Source organism: Crinia signifera, chromosome 2 (assembly GCF_055691185.1).
Source record: "Crinia signifera chromosome 2, ASM5569118v1, whole genome shotgun sequence".
Taxonomy (NCBI): domain Eukaryota; kingdom Metazoa; phylum Chordata; class Amphibia; order Anura; family Myobatrachidae; genus Crinia; species Crinia signifera.
In genome coordinates, this window is record NC_139218.1 from 89,164,092 (window position 1) to 89,184,650 (window position 20,559).

The 20,559-nt window shown below is 47.2% G+C and overlaps 1 protein-coding gene across 3 annotated transcripts in view; it reads right to left on the bottom strand.

The window, feature by feature from the left end:
* The window catches only part of DHRSX (dehydrogenase/reductase X-linked), a 320,578-nt gene that overhangs the window by 42,358 nt on the left and 257,661 nt on the right, over positions 1-20,559 (bottom strand). For all 3 annotated transcript variants that reach the window (XM_083172552.1, XM_083172551.1, XM_083172550.1), the window contains exon 5: positions 18,488-18,695. In XM_083172552.1, the coding sequence (XP_083028678.1) occupies positions 18,488-18,695 (208 nt within the window). The remainder of the gene's footprint in view (positions 1-18,487; positions 18,696-20,559) is intronic.

The following is a 20,559-nucleotide window of genomic DNA, read 5'->3' on the forward strand; positions in this document are numbered from 1 at the left end:
GTGACCTTTGTATAAGTAGCATGTCCAGCAATTTTCCTCAAGGGCTTTGTCCTATGATTGTTAGGACAAAATTACAGTAAATGTCAGCAGTTAGCATTTTCTTTTCTCTGCCAGGCTCTAAAATGAGTTTCATCTATAAAAAAGTTTCCAGATTGGTGAAAATGAAAGTTTATTTGCTAAGGCTAATACATTTTTTTTGCACATTTAACAGGATTTGGGTAGAAAATTTCACATGCTTTGCATTTTCTAAGGAGACGTTAGAGAAGAAAGAAGCCGAATGTCAGTAGCAAAGTTTTCACACAAATATTTAGTTACAATCAGAAACCGCATCTGTAGAGTGAGATCAGGATAATAAAGAATACTCCAGAAAATTATCTAGCTGTCAAAAATGTACTTCCGCAGACCACTAACCATTGTTCAGGATGCAAATAAATCCTTTTGGATTTGTATTGCTGATGTTGCTAATCTCTATAATTTGTGACAGACAGGAAGATATTAGTGAAAACATTTTATAACTGAATAAAATATAGCGTGGAAGCCAACATAGATCTTAAATAAATCTATACATTTTGGTAAGTACCAGCACCTTTTTATAAAAAAAAAGGTACTTGTTTAGTTTCACGGCGGCAGCTCTACGCTACGCTGACAATGTAGCAGGCACCGCGTGAAACTACACTGGGACCCGGGTGGTGGGTGGCAGAGGGAGCAGGGTGGGTTTTATACTTACCGATCCCTACAGACGATGGTCACGGGCGGCAGCATTCAGTCCCCCTCCTCCAGCAGTCACTCCCCGGTGCCAGCAATGTATGTAATTCAGCACATTGCCGCTGGGGGAGCATCACATGGTTTCCCTGCTCCCCCAGCGGCACTACTCTAATTGCATACAATGTACGCTAGCAGTGCCGGAGGAGGGGAACTGAACGATGGCGCCGGGGAGTGACTGCAGGAGGAGGGGGACCCATCGGTGGATCGCGAGGACCCAGCGGACGCGGTGGCCAGGCCTGAGGGAGGGTAAGTATAATGCACAACACACACAAACACATTTCCCCCACTATCCACGTCATATTGCCACTATCCACGTCATACCCTCAGTATCCACATCAGCGTGGATACTGGGGGTATGACATGGATAGTGGGGATATTAACCATTGTTTAGTGTCAGTGCTACAGAAGCAGTTTACGTAGGCAGCATAGTGCTGCATTGGTATTCTCAATACAGCACTACGTAAACTACGTAACTGCCGCCGTGAAACTAAACAAGTACCAGGAAAAAAAGACAAGCAGATAAATACAAGGAGTCCACTGTGAACCACAAGGAGTCTCACCTGAATGATCTTTATTCTGGTTGATTCACAAGGCTACAAATTTGCAGCCTGACGAGTCCACCAGACGCTGCCCTGCAAATGCTGATATGCACGCCACATTTGTACGCATGGGCTGCGAATGGATGTTTAACATTAACATCCATTCGCAGACTGTGGGGGAACACCCACATCATTCGTTGGTCGCCGACCATCAAATTATGTGGAAGGACCACGCACATCTAAGGTTACTCTAAGGTAAGGAAGTGGGCGGGCAGCTGACAGCACCTGGCGCCCACGTCACTGAGCAATCTCCATGGGAATGCCCAGCATTCTCATGGGCACACTCATGAAACGCTGGGTGTTCCCATGGGCGTGACTATTCGAGCCACCCCACGCCCACCAGCCACAGCCTTGGGTGCGTATAGCCATAGGCATGTGCCCGGGGTGCATAGACACCTCCAGATAACCGGCACCCCCCCCCCGCACGATTGCAGCACCTCCTTGACTAGCAGCAGCAGTGACTATGCGGCTGGCTGCTAAGCTGACCAGTGCGGTCGCGTATTGTAGTACCTGCTGCCTGCCCACTTGTGTACAGCAGCCTCCTTCATGTCTGCGCACGGCCCCTGTTGATTGGTGTCCCGCTGCTGTTGATGTGCAGGAGCTCAACATTAATGGGAGCCATGCGCGGACATACGTATTCTTTTCTTACTAGTTTCAGACTAGACCGCCATGCTGTCCCTCTCCTGGAGATGTGCGGGATGCTGCTGTGACTGCTGGAGTATGAGTGTGCCAGGGATGGCCACCAGGGAGCCGTCATGTTTGCTGGGTGTGGTATAGGGGTCCGACAGTCGGGATCCCGTCAGTCACTACCCCGACGTCGGGATCCTGACTGGCTGGACCCAGACAGCATGGCCAGCGCAACAAAGCCCCTTGCGGGCTCGCTGTGCTCACCACACTGCGGGCACAGTGGCTCGCTACGCCAGCCACCTATTCTATTCTCCCTCTATGGGAGTCGTGGACCCCCATGAGGGAAAATGGCTGACGGTGGTAGGGAACCCGGCTGTCTGTGTTTTGACAGTCGGGATTCCGACATTGGGTAAATGCCTGTCGGGATCCCGACTGTCAGGACCCCATCCGGCACCCATTTGCTGGAGCTATAGGGGGAGCGGAGGGCTTTCACCCAGATAAAGCCGGTCGTTCAGCTCAGGGTTGTATTGTGCCACCAGAAAATACAATATTGTCTCAGATAATCCCTTCAGGTCCCGCTCAAATTATCCCCTTCTGATACATAGTTCTGTGGCCATAATTGTGTCTGAAACTGCGTCTCCCGGGGCACTGCGTCTCCCCATGGCAATCCCCCGCTGGGCAATGAACACGTAATACCCTGCTGGGCAATGGGAACGTAGTACCCTGCTGGGCAATGAGCATGTAATCACCCACTGGGCAATGAGCATGTAATCCCCCCTGCGAAACAAGCATGTAATCCCCCCTGGGTAACAAGCATGTAATCCCTCTTGGAAAACAAGCAGAAAATCCCCCATGGCAACAAGCAAGAATCCACTGGTATCAAGCATGTAACTCCTAGCAATGAGCAGTGTAGGTAAGCATAATGTGTAATGGGCATCACGTGTGTCAAATAATGTGTAATGGGCATCACAGTGTGTGACATAATGTGTAATGGGCTTCACAGTATGTGCATAACATGTAATAGGCATTATGGTGTGTGGCATAATGTGTAATGTGACATGTGATATGTGTCAAATAATGTGTAATGGGCATCACATTCGCAAGGCGGGGTTTGATTCATTTGCATTCAGAATAAGGCCCTAGGTGCATCCTTTTATAGCTCAACTCTAAATCATTGTATAAAAATAAAGCTGCCCTATTTTGTTACCATGCGCAAAAGCAGTCAGAACCAAGTTTGTAATTTTCCTGGATGCAACATCATGAAAATGATAAAATACAGAACAAGGTTATAACTGTCAGTAGAAATGCTTGGTTCAGCATTAATTTATTGGATTTAGGATTTATTTTAATAGATTTGTAAGGTCACTTAAAATACATGTTTAAATATGCTTTGTCTATCAACCGCTAACACCAGACAAGCCACCCTACTTAATTTAATCACATCTCAACAGTTAAAAGACACGTGTTTCACTTCTTCACATTATCTCTACAATACACCTTGTCATTGAAGTTTTATAAAGCCAGATATTTTATTTATCCCCAGAAATGATTGCGAAAAATGTACATTCTTTAGTGTACAATTCAGGATTATCAAACAAATGTTTTTCAGTACAGTACAAATGTGATATGTCACATTTCCATATATTCATTTAAATTACAGTATTTTTTTTTATATTCAAATAATTTTTATTGAAGTAATGTAAACAATAACAGATGCAGTTACAAGAACAGTCAGCATTGGGAGCTGATTTAGCGTAGGACCGGATGCTTAGTAAGAGGCGGCGTAACAGGTCAATTTGCGAATGGGTCCATTGAGATAGATTATTGCAAGTAGAAATACAACTGAGAACTAAGTAGGGGGGAAGGTGCGTTGATGAAAGGGGGGAGAGGGACTGGAAGGGAGGGGGGGTGAGAGGAGTGGGGGGGGGGAGTTAGGCAGAGAGTAGGCTTCATGTACGATTGGTGGTAGGGTGGGGGGGGGAAATATACAGGAGGGGAGTAGGGGGTGGAGTGAGTGGGGAAAGTGATAGAAAAGCTGAGGGCAAGAGCAGGCTGATGTAGGTTAAGGCACTTTAAGGTCGGGGAGACCCGGAGGGAGGTAGTGTTTGAGGGGAGGGCAGGGCGAGAGTGAGTGGTTTTAAGTAAGGCCCGGGAGAGGGATGCCCCTGGTAGTGTACCATGGGTCCCAAACTTTGTGGAACTTCTCCACTGTGTTATTTTGGAGGCTGGTTATGTATTCCATTTTGGCGACGTACCAGATTCGGTTTAGTAGTTCTTGGTACGTTGGGGGAGCAGGGTTTTTCCAGGCCTTAGCAATTTGTAGCTTGGCTGCGCAGGTGATGTGAAGAATCAATTTGTTTGCGAGGGTGGGCAGCCGGTCGGCCGGGACACACAGAAGCATCGTGGCAGGGGAAAGAGGAGGGCATGCTGGCAGGGTTGAGTTTATGACGGACTGGACCATAGACCAAAAGGGCATAATGCGTGGGCAGGTCCACCATATGTGGAAGAAAGTGCCTTCACAACCGCATTGGCGCCAACATGAGTTGGATACGGAAGGGTAAATAGTGTGTAGGCGTGTTGGGACCAGATACCACCTGGTGTAGATTTTGTATGAGGTTTCTCTAATAGCTACACTAATGGAGCATTTAGAGATGTTTAGTCTGATCGTTTTCCAGGTGTCCTCCCCCAGAGGGGTTTCCAGGTCTAAATCCCAGGCTTTTTCGTGCGGTTCTAGTGAGGGGCTGTCTGGTGTGAGGACAGAGTGGTAAAGGTGGGAGATGATGCCTTTATCCATAGGTCTATGGGCACATAGATATTCCATGGGAGTGAGGTTTCTAAGGGGGCCTGTCTTGGATAGTGAGGACGAGATGAAGCTCCGGATTTGGAGGTACTGATAGAAGAGAGAGTGAGGGAGGTGGTGTTTGTCCTGTAGATTGGCGAAGGAGAGCAGAGTGTTCCCGTCGTGTAGGTGACTGAAGCGTGTTATTCCAGCTGAAGACCATGTAGAGGCCATGTGGAGGGATTGGCCGGGGGGGAATGCTGAGTGTTGCCATAGAGGCGTCTGCGGGGAGGGATATGAGGTGAGTGAGAGCTTGGTGGATAGGGAGTCCCATACTGAGAGAGTGAGGGAAATTGTGGGTATGGCCAGGGCTGTGGTGGGTCTCAGGTGGCGCGGGATCCAGGGGAGAGAGGAAACGGAGAGCAATTTTGCAAGGTCAGTTTCTAAGTCGACCCATCTTTTTACGTCCCGGGGAGAGTGCCAAGCGACAAGTTGACTGAGTTTAGAGGCGTGGTAGTATTTGGAGAGGAGGGGGAGGCCTAGGCCACCTGATGTTGGGGGCTTGGAGAGAATGCTACGGCGAATACGGGGTTTTTTGTGGTTCCAAATAAATTTACAGAGGGATGTCTGAAGGGTGGCGAGGGTTCTCCTGGGGACAGCAATGGGGAGAGTCTGAAAGAGGTAGAGGAGCTTTGGGAGCACGGACATCTTAATAGCATTTATGCGACCTGACCATGATATGAAGAGTTTTCCCCACCGAGAGAGGTCTTGTGAAATGGTTCTGAGGAGGGGGGGATAATTGAACTTGTATAAACTGGCGTAGGTTTTTGATAGGTGGATACCCAAATATTTTATAGAGTCTCTGCGCCAGGAGAAGGCGAAGTTGGCTTTAAGAAGATCGAGAGCGGGTTTAGGGATGTGGAGGGGGAGAGCCTCAGATTTATCATGGTTAATTTTATACCCTGAGAAGTGGCCGTAAAGGGAGAGTTCTCGGAAGAGGTTGGGGAGAGATATAGAGGGGTTGGTTAGGGTTAGGAGGACGTCATCGGCGAAGAGGGAGATTTTGTAAGAGGAGTTCCCAATTGTAATTCCCGAGATGTCGGGATTGGATCTAATTCTGCTGGCTAGGGGTTCTATGATTAGAGCAAAGATGAGTGGGGAGAGTGGGCATCCTTGTCTTGTCCCGTTAGAGACGCTGAAAGAGTCGGAGGTTATGCCTCCCGCAGAAACTGATGTGGAGGGGTTATGGTATAGAGCTTGGATGGCTTGTAAGAATTGTCCCTGAAACCCGAACCTTTGGAGTGTGTGGGTTAGAAAAGACCAGGAGACCCGGTCAAAGGCCTTTTCTGCATCTAGGGCCAGTAGTATGGATGGAAGTTTTAAAATGTTGACATGGTGTATCAGGTTTATGGTTCTTCTGGTGTTGTCCAGTGCTTGCCGTGTTGGGACGAAACCCACTTGGTCAGGGTGTATGAGGGATGGGAGGAGGGGGTTGAGTCTATTAGCGAGTATTTTGGCAAAGAGTTTCAGGTCCGTGTTTAGTAGGGAGATAGGGCGGTAATTCGAGGCCAACTGGGGATCTTTACCTGGTTTCGGTATGACGGTGATCACGGCTCTAGTGGTGTCCGGGTGGAAGAATTCTCCGTTTAGAATGCGGTTAAAGGTAGTGGTGAGGTGAGGGGTTAGGGTTTGTTGGAAAGTTTTGTAGTAAGAAAAGGGGAATCCGTCTGGGCCTGGGGCTTTAGAGGGTTTTTGGGACTTGAGGGCTGTTGCGATTTCTTCTGAGGAGATGGGGCGGCAAAGTTTAGCAGAGGTGTTAGGGTCTATTTCGGGGAGAGGGCATGAGGCCAGGTATTCAGGGGGTGCTGTAGACGTGGGGGAGGGTGGGGGGTGTGTAGGGGAATTGTATAGTTGTTTGTAGAATTCCTTAAATACATCATTGATTTCGGAGGGGTGGTAACACGTATTGCCCAGTGAGTTTTTAAGGGCTGGGATAGCCGATCGGGCCTTACGGTTTTTCAGTTGATTGGATAGTAAAGCGTCAGCCTTGTTACTTTTCTCATAGAAGCGCTGGTTTGTCCAGCGGAGTGTTTTGTCTATTTTCTCTGATAGAATTGCGTTGAGGGTAGATTTTGCCTCGGTTAGGCGCCTAAAGTTATCATTGGTCGGGGAGCGCTTGTGTTGGGAGTCAAGGAGGGCGACTTGATCCAAGAGTGATTGGAATTTTTGTTTTTGGTCTTTGTTTCTGTGGGAGGCATAGCTGATAATGTGGCCCCGAATTACCGACTTGTGTGCTTCCCAGATTAATGGGGTACAACCCAGATCGGTATTATTGAGGGAGAAATAATCTAGCATGGCTTCTTTTATCTTGGATTGGAATAGCGGGATCTTTAGAAGGGTTTCGTTTAACCGCCAGGAGGGCTTGGATGTCGGGGAGTCCAGGATATTAAAGGAAGAGGAGAGAAAGGAATGATCTGACCAGGAGTTGGGGATGATAGAGGAGTCTATTAGTTGGGTAGAAGCTGAGGGGTAGCAGAAGATAAAATCAATACGTGAGTGTGTAAGATTGGGAGGAGAGAAGAAAGTGAAGTCCCTGGCAGAGGGGTTCACAGCGCGCCAGGTGTCGACGAGGTTTGTCTCTGTAATATGTTTTGTCAGGGCACGAGCTAGTGGGTCCGGCCTAGGGGGGGGTTGGGTACGAGTTTTGTCAAGGCTTGGGTTTAGGACACAGTTGAAGTCCCCACCTAGGAATAATTGGCCCACCTTTTTTTTGTGTAAAACGTTAAAGAATTTTTTAAAAAAATGCTGTTGACCAGTGTTGGGGGCGTATACGTTGGCGAAGGTGACTTCCGTGGGGCCCAGCCGACCAGTCGCGATAATGTATCTGCCGTCTGTGTCTTTAAACACAGAGTTTAGTGAGAAGGGAAGTTTATTGTGGAATAGAATGGCTACACCGTTATGTTTGGTTGCACTGGATGAGTATAACACAGTGGAGAAGTGTCTGGATCGTAGGGTAGGGTGACCAGGGTCTCTGAAGTGTGTTTCCTGGACTAGGATAACATCGGCCTTCAGGGACTTGATGTTGCGGAATAGGAGGGATCGTTTTTGGGGAGTGTTTAGGCCTTTTACGTTCATGGAGGTTATTGTAAGTGGCATGGTTGTTTAGGGGAGGTGGTGGGAGGGGGGGGAGCAGGGAGAATGTAGGAGGGAACCTGTAGTGCACAGTGTTTGTAGGGGGGTGGTAGAGATGGGGGGGAGGATGCTGAGAGTGTCAGAGGGAGGAGATATATATGTTAGCTGGGGGTGGAAAGATGACTGCGGAAAAATGAGGAATGAAGTGGGTAGCGATCAGGGGGGGGGGGAGTTGGGGTTGGGTACGAAACCTCAACGATGGGAGGATGTACTCAGTGGTTAGGACTGGGAAGTCCGAGGAGGTGAGAGCCTTGTGAGTGGAGTCACCTCAGGGAGAGGTGGGTGGAATAGGATATGGGGGAGAGATTAGGAGGGCGTGTGGAAAGGGGCTCACAGCCCCTGGGTGCAAGGAGTAATAAACGTTATAAAAACATCAAACAGATACAGCAGTTAACAGAGAAAACATTAAATGTTGAGAATAAACAATATATGCTGGTGGAGGTCCCGAGCGGGGGGCGAGGGGTAGAGGCGGTCCGCGGAGCCCGATGAGGCCTAAGTAGGCTATATGGTTTGGTGAGTAAGCTTTGTTGGGTCCAGCTATCAATGACTCCGCGGTACCGCCCCAGACCGCGCCACGCCTCGGGTCTGTCTCCTAGAGAAGTTAAGAGAACAAGAATAATTGTAAAAATTAACAGCATAACTGAGGAACTCAGGGAAAAAGAAAAGCAAAAAAGAAGAAAAAAAGAAAGAGAAAAAATTTCTGGGCTGAATGGGAATACATATTAAACCAAGTCAGATATATGTAGGGTGTGCAACTGTTTAAGCAAAAAATAGCTGAGTCCCAGAAGTAGAGTCCTGAGTGGGTTTATAAGGGGGAGTTAAGTTTAACGAGGGGGTAGAGCTCCGTCTGAGGGGGGATTGGACTCTTCCAGATGAGAGAGCAGGTCCTTACATTCACGCATGTCTCTAATTAGAACAGTCTTACCGTTAAGGTCCACGATGAGTTTAAAGGGGAAACCCCATCGGTAGCGGATACCTTTGTCACGGAGGGCTGTTGTGAGGTCACGGAAGTCTCTCCTTTTGGCGAGCGTAAGAGGCGAGAGGTCCTGGTAGAACTGAAGTTTGGAGGACTCGAAGACTACCGAGTTTCGCCCTCTGGTTGCTGAGAGGATGAGTTCTTTATCCTTGAAGCTTAAAAATCGGATGACAACATCCCGAGGAGGGTCACTGTCTCGGGGTTTTGGACGGAGGGCGCGATGTGCTCTTTCCAGCTGAATTTTCCGAGGCCCAATTTCCAGGGATAAGAAGGAGAAGAGTTTGTGGAGGTAAGGCTCCAGGGCTTCCTGAGTGATGGATTTGGGGATGTTTCGTATGCGGATATTATTTCTGCGCTCCCTGTTTTCCAGGTCCTCGTTTTTGGTGCGGAGGTCGGTAAGTTCGGAGATGATGTGGTCGAGATCCCTGCTCGTGTCATTGATGGATTTTTGGAGGCCGTCTTGACGGGACTCTAGCTTGGTGGTTCTTGCGGCTAGAGAGGATATGTCGGATTTGATGGAGGCAACTGCCTTGTCCAGTTTGGTTTCAAGTGAATCTTTGAAGTCGGTGATGAGGGATCGGAGAGCTAGGATGTCTTCCTTGGTGGAGGGGGAGGGGGAAGGGGGGCGCTTCTTATCCATGGTTTTGATACTGGGAGGGGGGGAGTCCTCACGTTGGTACGCTTTATTGGCTCTGGTGAAATGTTGGGAGATATCTGGGCCTCCTTTTTTGGGTGTTTTAAATTACAGTATTTTTTAAATACATAATATAAGAATTTACAGTTCTACATAGCTTAAGTGACACTTTACAGATTTTTTTTATATCCCTCTAAATACATTCTATCTATGCATTGCATTTATAAACATACTGTAAGACATCTAAGCAGGGCCGGCGCCACCACTAGGCAAGTCTAGGCATTTGCCTAGGGCGCCGGCCACTGGAGGGCGGCATTTCGCCCCCGTGCCGCGGGTACCTGTCCTGCGCCGTCTGGGGAGTAAGGGGTGTCTATTCCGGAATCTGACAGGAGCCCGCGCGGGTATCTGTCCTGCGCCGTCTGGGGAGTAAGGGGTGTCTATTCCGGAATCTGACAGGAGCCCGCGCGGGTACCTGTACTGCGACGCTTTGTGTACCTGGCGGCGGCGGCGGGGGTCCCTGCAGTGAATAATAAATAACAAGCTCTATCCGGCGGCGCGGGAAGTGCTTCTATTTTGAAAACACTGGCCGCACGCTGATTCAGCCAATCAGCAATTCAACCTGAAAACACTGGCCGCACGCTGATTCAACCAAATAGAAGCACTTCCCGCGCCGCCGGATAGAGCTTGTTATTTATTATTCACTGCAGGGACCCCCGCCGCCAGGTACACAAAGCGTCGCAGGACAGGTACCCGCGCGGGCTCCTGTCAGATTCCGGAATAGACACCCCTTACTCCCCAGACGGCGCAGGACAGGTACCCGCGCGGGCTCCTGTCAGATTCCGGAATAGACACCCCTTACTCCCCAGACGGCGCAGGACAGGTACCAGCGCGGGCTCCTGTCAGATTCCAGAATAAACACCCCTTCCTCCCCAGAAGGCGCAACAGGTACCCCCCCCCCCACACACACACAATGGCACTGGGGCGCCCCCACCCCGACTCGCCTGGGGCGCTCCGGTGCCTTGCGCCGGCCCTGCATCTAAGGCACAGTAAAAAAAAATCTCTTTGATTTCCATGTTGGTGCCTATGGGAAACGGTCATTGTGTCACCAGCATGCTAGTCGACACCATTAGGTTGACATGCAGTTAGGTTGACATGTATTTAGGTCAACAGGTTTATTAGGTCGACAGGGTCATTAGGTCGACACAATCCTTAGGTTGACATGTGGGTAGGTCGACAGGCAAAAGGTCAACATGGGGTTTTTCACATTTTTTTTGAGCCGACAGGTGGTATTTCATGCCCTACCATCCACTAGGCCGTGGTGGGAAAATAAAATAGCATGCCCGAAGCATGGCGAGCGCAGCGAGCCATGCGAGGGGACACGGTGCTACGTTTAAGTGTCCATGTCGACTGTGTCAACATTAGGGTAAAAAAAAGTGAAAAGAAAAACCTTTTTTGCATACTTACCTCATCTCCCGATGGCGACCTCCGGGATTATCTTCAGCGGCATCTCCGATCCCAGGGGTGCATTGCATGAATATGCAGATGCGCCGGTGATGTCACTGGCGCAACCACGCACTCGCGCAATGCACACCTGGGACCGAAGATGCTGCTAAAGAAGATCCTGAAGGCTGCCGTGGATGCCGGGGGACACTGTGGATGTCGGGGAACCATCGGGGCACCACTAGGGGACCAGGTAAGAAAGAAAAAAATTCTGGTGGTCTCGAGCATTTTGGATAAGGGATACTCAACCTGCACTGTATTACTACTAAAGTACATCATTTGTGACCACAGTTCATAAGAAATGCTATTTTACCAGATATTCTGCACTTACAAACAGACACAAATACAAAATAAAAACTAATAATTTATTTCAAATAAATAAAAACATCCATTGTAAGCATGAATACCGGAAGCCTGTAATGCAATTTGGCCTGAATTCACTGCTTCCTCCAACCTTGGCTGAGCCTAAGGGGCCGATTCGGGATTGCTCGTTGCGATACGAATTCGACCCCAGCCCCGATGGTGTGGCTTTGCACTTACAGCTTCAGCTTCTCCTGCTACGGACACAGCTTTTATGGGCGTCCCCATGAAAACACTGGGCGTTCCCCTGAGAGCGCAGGCCTGCCGGTACCTGCTTGGGGCGGGCAGCTGGCGGCACATGATGTCAGCGCCTGCCTCGTCTTGGGCGATCTGCGGAGGAAATAAAAGTCAGTTAAAACTGACTTTTATTTCCAAAGGCAGTAGAAATCATTTGATGGTTGGTGACCATCGAACGATATCTCCTGCTAGTGGCTGCATGCGAGGGCATGTGTTAACAAACACATCCCCCCTCGCATGGCAGCAAAGGGATTCAGGTGCTGGGTGGGCCGATGTTCGGTGGGGCAGCATTAAGGTGCTTGCTCAGCAGCGAACAACCGCTGCTTAGTAAGCCAACCTGAATTAGGCCCTGTGTCTCTCTGAGTGCATGTAGTCACAAGTGGAAAATTCCCAGAAGGACTGTTACGTATAAGAATATTGGCAGTAGAAAACAAATGTTGTCCTGTTAGGTAAAAAAGTACAAATTGCATATGTGTCATACGGCCCATACACACTGGGCGATTTTGAGCTGAAAGCCACTTAAACTTCTTGTTTTGAATGGCCCGGCGGTGAGCGGTGATGCGAGTTCCTGCATTATCGCCAGGAAATAAATTCATCTGCTTGTATTACCAGCGGATGAGTAGCTTTGTGGATGGCTTTCCATATCGCTACGCTATGGAAAACCCCGCCCCTCGCTGACAGCGCCGGGCAAGGGGAAAGCTGCTCAGTGTGTATACACTGAGCGGCTTTTCCCTCAGCGATGACATCAGTCATCGCTGTCCATAAACGCTGGGCATAATCACCCAGTGTGTATGGACCTTTTACTCTATACAATCCCCAATATGCTCACAAGCTGCAGACCTCAAATAGTTACAGACACAGTGTACTTATTTGTGTAATTTATCTGACATTAGATGATTTGTCCTCATCTGTCAATATGTCACTTAATTTACATCACTAATCATTGACATCTTTTTTTTAATTAACTAATTATTATTTGTAATGGATGTGTCATTAACACTCAATTAACATTTAACAGGAATTGAAATCCAGAGACAAATACTAGAATATTCCCATTTATAAGAGATGGGGAAAGTATTAAAAACATTGTAAGTTTATTTGCTAACAAGTGACTCATACAGAATTCTAACGACAGTAATTTAGACTCCAGACATGTATGCCTAATCTAACTTTGACAAATAACAAGTTAAACACATAAAAGCTGTTTTTCAAAATTCTAAGAAGTCAAATGTGCTCTTATTGTGCTTTTCCACAGCTTGATTCACTTGAGTAAGCAGAACAGATCAATCAGGAGAATAGGATCTAAACAGCACGCTCAGGAGGTAGAGTTCTAGAATATTGATTCGTGCATCGATCTGTGCACATGGCAGCATCACTTAATACCCTTATACACAAATGTTACCATATGTTTGTTCCCCAAAGCTCATACATGTGAAATTATCATCAAAAGCACAGTCAACAAGATTGATGCAATCTCTGCTCACTTTCACTGCCCCCTATTTCCTCAGAGGTAACTTCAAGCGAGTTTTAGAGCATCTTGTAATCCTTTTCTGCTGAGGCACATTACCCTGGTGGTAATCGAAAACAAGTCCTTCAGTTTTTCAAACTATTTTTAGGTAAAGCTAAAATACTGTAGCTTTTTATAAATGTCATGTATTTGTGTACTACTGTTTGCTTTGCAATGACAAATTTATGTGGCATAAAATAAATAAAATAGCTATTTTTCTTTTTCTATTTGTGGCTGACCTTTGGCCAGTAGTGGCCCCTACCTCAGTGCAGGAGGGGGGCTGCAGACCTGCAGACCTGCCTATGGCCACATCTAAAAAAGGCATCTCTGGAGCAATAGGAAATGTGTGGGCTATTCCCACCCCCTCTCAGCACCACTGGATTTCCTCACAAAGCACCTGCTTTTGTGTAATACTGTAACAATGCTGGAATCCCAACTTTAGCCAGAAGACTGGTGCTGGAGACCCGACATCAATGGAGTTGCCGACATCGGTATACAATTTATCGGCATGCCAATAGTCAGGTGAAAATGACAGGTGAATCAGGGTTAGGCTAGGCTGGGGAAGGGGGGGGTTGGGTTAGGCTATGGTGCCTACTACAGGGGTGGCTGGAGGCTGGCTAAAGGGGAGCACACTGTGGGGAGGAGGGTATGTGGCTGACTATAGGAGAGCACACTATGGGGAGGGGAATATGGGTCTGGTGTCCTGGTGGCCCAATCCACCAATAGATAGATAGATAATGTCTGATCTAATCTCGGGATGGTGCAGAGCTATGACAGGGTTGGCGCGTCCTCTGGTAAAGTGGCATGGCCCAGTGCTCCAATAGCAACTGGGCAGCCCCCGGATCCCCCTGTGCCCTCCCTCCATGCACTGAAGCGATATTGTGCACTGCAGAGCACAGCAGTGGTGATCTCCAACTCCCCCCATCTGTCCCCCCACCCGTGGGACATTGCCACCTGCGGGAGCGACAGTGGGACAGTCTCCAAATAGCGGGACTGTCCCGATGTGATCAGGACAGTTAGGAGGTATGTGCTAGTAGAGGAGATCTGTGTGTCTACAGAGGTTGGAGCAGATCCCTCCTCTGCCACATTGCATCTTCCTTCTCTCCTGCTAGGTTTATGCAGGTAGGACCAGATGCAAACAGCAGGGACCGACAGCTAACAGAATCTTAGTCATTGCTGGGAAATCTTTTACCACAGGTGCTCTCCTTGCCTGACTGTAATGGGAAAAAAAACTGGAGAAGACAAGTGTCACTGCATAAATAGATTCCAGAATTAGTCTGAATCTTACCATGACTTCTGTACTTTAACATTCCGAAGCTATATGCTCAGATGGTATGAGTAGTCTTAGTGATTACATATATCTCCAGCAAGCTAATGTGAAGCGACGTGTGATTTTATCGTTCACAAGGTCACCAGCTGAGATAGGTGATTATGGTAGTAACAATCACTACAGAGCACATTACCCTCTCTTATGCCAGGAGCAATTACTGGGCATACCATGTTCTGCTGCAGTGTGGCTAAAACTGACCTCATTTTTCTTGCAATGTATAATATTCTCTTCAGCAGCTTGAGACAACGTGTAAACACTATTCCTCACTGTCATGTATTTGATGTCTATAGATTGTAAGCTGGCGAGCAGGGCCCTCATACCTTTGACTGTCTGTAAATATCCAGTTTGTTTTATCACGGTCTCCTATTGTAAAGCGCAATGGAAAATGCTGTGCTATACAGTATAAGAATGATTATAAAATAAATAAATAAATGCCTCCACATTTAACATACTACAGCAGTTTCCAACATCAACAGAATCATATATTGACTTTATAACAATTACCCAGTGTGTTAGAATGACTGGTACAAACAGAACTTTTTGCAAACAACCAAAAGACCCGTGACCTACTAATAGTGTTCATTCTAGCACCCGCCATCTTTGAAAAGCCATGCAGTTCCTGTTCCCTGCCTGGGGTGTCACTGTCTGCTGTGGTGTTGCTAGCACAGGTCTGGTTTGCATATCAGTGATTATATAATGATCACACTGTGCTAAAAAAAACACCACAGCAGACAGCGACACCACAGGCAGGGAAGAGGAACTGCATGGGTTTTCAAAGATGGCGGGTGCTTGAATGAACACTATACTAATGCTAACCTACTAACAGCAGAGATAGTATGAAAAGTAGTGTAGAATATTAGGTCAAATTCCAAGTTGCATACTGAGAAACACTCATCTTTTAACATGGGTTTGGAGTGTGATGCCCCTGGATTGGTTTGGCTGGGTGGCACACTTACAGTACATTCTAATTAACTTTTTTTTTATTACTAATAATCTCACAACTAACACATTTCCTTTAATATTTGAATTCCATTCATCACTTTTATACATAGTTCTGGCTACTCACACTTACTAACAGTTATTAACACTATAGTTTTCTCACAGGTGTCCTACTCTGAGCTTTCTGGCTTATTCTGATTTTTGGGGTGCTGCATCCAACACCTAGCTATAGCAATAGGGACCTCCAATACTCAGAGTAGCCTTGATGGATGGCTTGGGGGCTTACCCATGTATTTGCAGATATATACAGATGGAGCCGGGCTCCCTCTTGCTGGTGAATCGCCAGAACGTTACTGCTGGCGATCCGCCAGCAGCCCGGCTCTCCATCTGTCTGAGACGAGCACATGCGTCTCAGTTTCTATGCGGCGGGGCGACGGGACCCTGTCCGTCTCCGCTTCAGGGAGACGGACAGGGTTAGGGGCGGGTGGGGGGAGGAGATGGGGACCCCGGGTGACCGCCGACAAGCCGGCGGGGACCCGGGGGGACCTTGCGAAAGGGGACGTGCGCGCACGTCCCCTTTCGCAGATACAGATGGCGGGGGATGGCGGCTGGTGTCGCCATCGCCATCCCCTGCAAAGAAGAGACCCGCTCCATCTGTATAAACAAGATCTCTGAATTCTACTACCATGTGGTCTTTACATTATGTTACTAATATCATTCACTGTTCTGGGGAAACAATTTGTCTTTTCTTAAGGCCCATACACGCTAAAAGATATTGGCATCAATTCATTGTTTCAGTACTGTACTATGTTAATTCTATATGTTATGCATCTTCAGTCCTATTGGAAAAAGAGTGCTAAATAAATAAAATAAATATTATCATAAAGTATGCTGCGAATGTCAGTGACAGATTGACGGCACAGTCTGTTCAGAAAGAAGCCCAACAATATGACCAATGGTAGCAGGGGTGAAAGTTCATTCCAGTTGCCCTGAGGCAAGTTAAGTTTAAGTCTAAGTTTACCACCCCCACCTATTAAACAAATCGAGTGTATGTGTCAGATAGAACAGCACTCAACTTCCTATGCGGTAGAAAAATGATTACAGACACAACTGGTACAGATCTATGTTTTATGGTCTGAACCCCTGTGTGTTGACAGGGAGTTTTCACTGTGTTTTGACCAGAATGTCGACACAGTTGACATGGACACAGTTTTAAGCGCACCACGTCACTTGCATGCCTCGCTGCGCTCGCCATGCTTCGGGCACTATTTTATTCTCCCACCACACCCTAGTGGATGGTAGGGCATGAAATACCACCTGTCGGCTCAAAAAAACTGTGAAAAACATCATGTCAACCTTTTGACTGTCAAACTAACCCATGTCGACCTAACTTATGTGTCGACCTAGACACCTCTCGACCTTGAGCCATGTCATCCTAGACACCTGTCGACCTTGCTGTATGTCGACCCAACGGTGTCGACCTAATGACTGTTGACGGTCATTCGACAGTATCCCGAACCCCTTCATGAACGATAAGTTGATTGCAGCCCAATATCTGCAACGAATATGTATTTGCGTCATATATCAAGCAGCAACAATATACATTAAATACATAGTCAGTTGAAACAATATATAAACACAAACGACTTATAGAATTATACAAATACCATTCTCAGCCCATCTACAGGAACCAGAGCCTGCATTGCATTTACATGGCTCAAACTACACTGTGTGACAACAGCTAGTAGGCCAGGGTCAGACTCTGCAGCATGCAGAATCCTCATTCACTGGCATATCCCATCTCACACTCCAGTAGCGGCAAGGGACCCGTTACTTGCTGCAGCGCAGGCCGAGTGGTACCATATGGGAGCCCTCATTTCCCCTATTGCAGGTGTGTGAAGTGCACCTGAGATAACTGTGCATCAGCCAATAACTATGCATCAGCAGCTGGTGCCCAGAGAGCTCCATTGGAAATGCAGCAGTCACACATTGGGCAGTATTCAATGAGATTGCAAGCAGCCAGCGATGGGGTTAAACGGTGGGGATCGCAGAAAACCTGCGATCCTCGCTGTTTAACCACCGAGCCGGCCGCTATCCATATTCAACATTCTGGGAGCCCACTGCATTTAGCCGCGAGTCTTGCTGCTTCTGCGGCAAAATACGCTGATTCCCCCTCGCTACAAACACAGAGCGAGGGGGAATCAGCGTATGCAGGGGTCAGTTGAATACTGACAGGGCGAGCGGTGGCAGCGCTGCTCGCTGTAACCGCACGCCCCCAGCACTGAATACACCCCAATGCTGCAAACCAAACAGGTGCTGCTGTACAAGTGCCCCCCTCAGGACTTGGAGCCCGATGCAGGGTCTCCATTGCCTCTGGGAGTTACACACTTGAATGGTTGTACAGTAATAGTATTATGAGTAGTTTTGGATGGTCATGGAAAATGTTCCCCTCCTGCATTCTGCAGGAGACTCCCTGAAATAACAGCAATCTTCCTCTCTCCCTCATTAGTCTAGCAATCTCCCTCATTTCACCTAGCCCACATTACACTGTTACAGTTTTGGGGGGGAAAAAAGGAATGAGAGATAAATACATTTACATTGAATCATCGGTACCATTTCCTAGAACTATACCAAGTATAGTAGCTCTTACTAACTGCTTTGGGACTCATCTACATTTGAATACAAGTAATTTTAAAACATTCCTCTCAGATGCAGCAGCACACACCCACGCTTCTTGGTGCCACGTTCACAATCTGTTTTCACAATTTCTCCATATATGGAACTAGACACTCCCTTTAAATGGAGCATGACACACCCTTTCAATGGGGCCCAGCGCAAAATTCTGCTACCAACTATAATCTCCCTGAAACTAGCTTTCAAAAGTAGGCAAGTATGAAATGGAATACAGAGAGACTATTGTGCTTCAGAGCAGAATAGCTGTGGCTCCATCTGTATTGGTTGCTCTTATTCCATAAGGTAATCATAAAAAAATACATCATCATTATTTAATGCTACTTTTACCAGCTTTTTAGTTTGTTTTACCTGTTTTGCAGATCATCAAAGTCCAGCTGTGCAGCAAAACTGGTGGCTGATGACACTGTGATGACGCGGGCATTGCAATCTTGTGTTCCAGAACTCCGCATAGTGTCCAATAGAAGATTTGTCAATAAGAAATGTCCTAAGTAATTCAAGCCAAAGTGTTCCTCAAAACCGTCTTGGGTTCTCCGTTCTGGCACCAGCATTACACCAGCTACAATGATCAGGATATAGAATAGATATTTCATTACTCTGCAAACTACGCTCAACAAACATTATACTACATACAGACTTAAAACACAAATATAACAATCTAGGGCTATGGGTCATTGGGCCGACCATATTTAGGTTGAAATGCATGGGTCGACCAGAGAAGGTCCACACCTGAAAGAGGTGAACATGGCTAAGGTTGACAGGGTTGCGAGGTCGACACAAGCATTAGGTTGACAATGGCAAGGTCGACATGAAATACCGCCTGTCGGCACATGTAGGCTCAAAAATGTTTGAAACACTCATGTAGACATGTTGACTGTCGACCTTGCCTTTGTTGACATAATGCTTGTGTCGATCTTCAAACCCTGTCGACCTTAGCCATGTCAACCAATTTCAGGTGTCAACCTAAGACCTGTCAACCCAATGCATGTCGACCTTAATAGTGTATCCCCAATCGACTACTGTCTTTTTCTACTGTTTATGCCCACGTATTATTTTGGTCTTGACTGTTATTATAGTTAAGCAAAATCATTTGATACATATAGAAAATGTGATACTAATGTGAATTTGGTTTAAAATCATTCTTTTAATGCGGGCAACCAATCAGATACTATCTTCTAAAAGAATTGGGTGTTATTTTGTTTCTGTGCAGAGTAAATACTGGCTGCTTTATTTTTACACTGCAATATAGATATCAGTTTGAAGTACAAACCCTACCCAAATCTATCTGTCTCTGCGCATGTTACATCTGCCCCACCTGCAGCGCACATGGGCCCTTATTCTGATCGGTGCGGCCGGATCCGAATATGCGGCCAGCACCGTGCGTCCTAAACCCCGTCCTTCCATACGGATCGCCAACTCCGTCCGTACGCGGTAAGAAGCTGTCCGAACGGACCGCACGTGTATTTCGCATGAATACACCTCCTCCATCTCAGGGAACCTCCCCCATCATTCGATGGTCGCAGAACATCGAATGCAGGACCGAGTGCTCCACCAGCACCCGCAACCTCAGACCACACGGGCATTTCTCCGTTCAAAAGCAGGGATCTGGGCGGGCAGCTGACATCCGGCAATGTCATATGTCCGCCCCCTATACGTGCGTCACGGCCGCATTACCATACGTACACCCAGCGTTTTCATGGGAACGCCCATGAAACGCGGGGCGTATGCATATGGTAATGAGCCCAAACAGCCCCTCTCCACCCCCTGTTCGTAGTGTACACTTTTCATGCGGAATTTGGCCGTGCATCCCGTTCGCACATGCGCAGAGACGCCTCTGCACATGCGCAGACACAAAACATCGGCGGCACGAACGCACGCGGACATTACCGCACCAACCAGAATAAGGGCCATGGTCTTGTCCATTAGAGAGAGAATTTTCTTTTGCGAGTGAACCAAAATAAGGCCCCATGTCTCTACAGTAGGTACTGTATCTTGGATGCATGAAACTTGACTACACAGCAGACTTTTATAGTGTCCCTCCTGTTCATTGAGAGAATTTTGTGTTTTGACTTATAGCTGAGATTAGTGAATGCTACAGTACTGTACATAGCAATTTTAAGTTTAAAGTATAAAAATGTTTTAAAAAGAACTGTACAAAAAATAAGTTGAAGAATAATAATATTCTCAAGTAGATGAAGGAAAAATATATTAAGGTTTTATCTCAGTGAATGACTAAAAAAAATGACATTTTGATGTAGGGGCACAGACTAAACAAAATGTAAAGTACAGTACACAAACCAATGACTATATAATATACACAAATAAAAAACACCACCTGTTCAAGCAAATACCATAACTGGCATCACTATTTGGCATGTTCCTGAAAACAGAGCCTCACACTGGCCAGGATATGCTTATGTCAG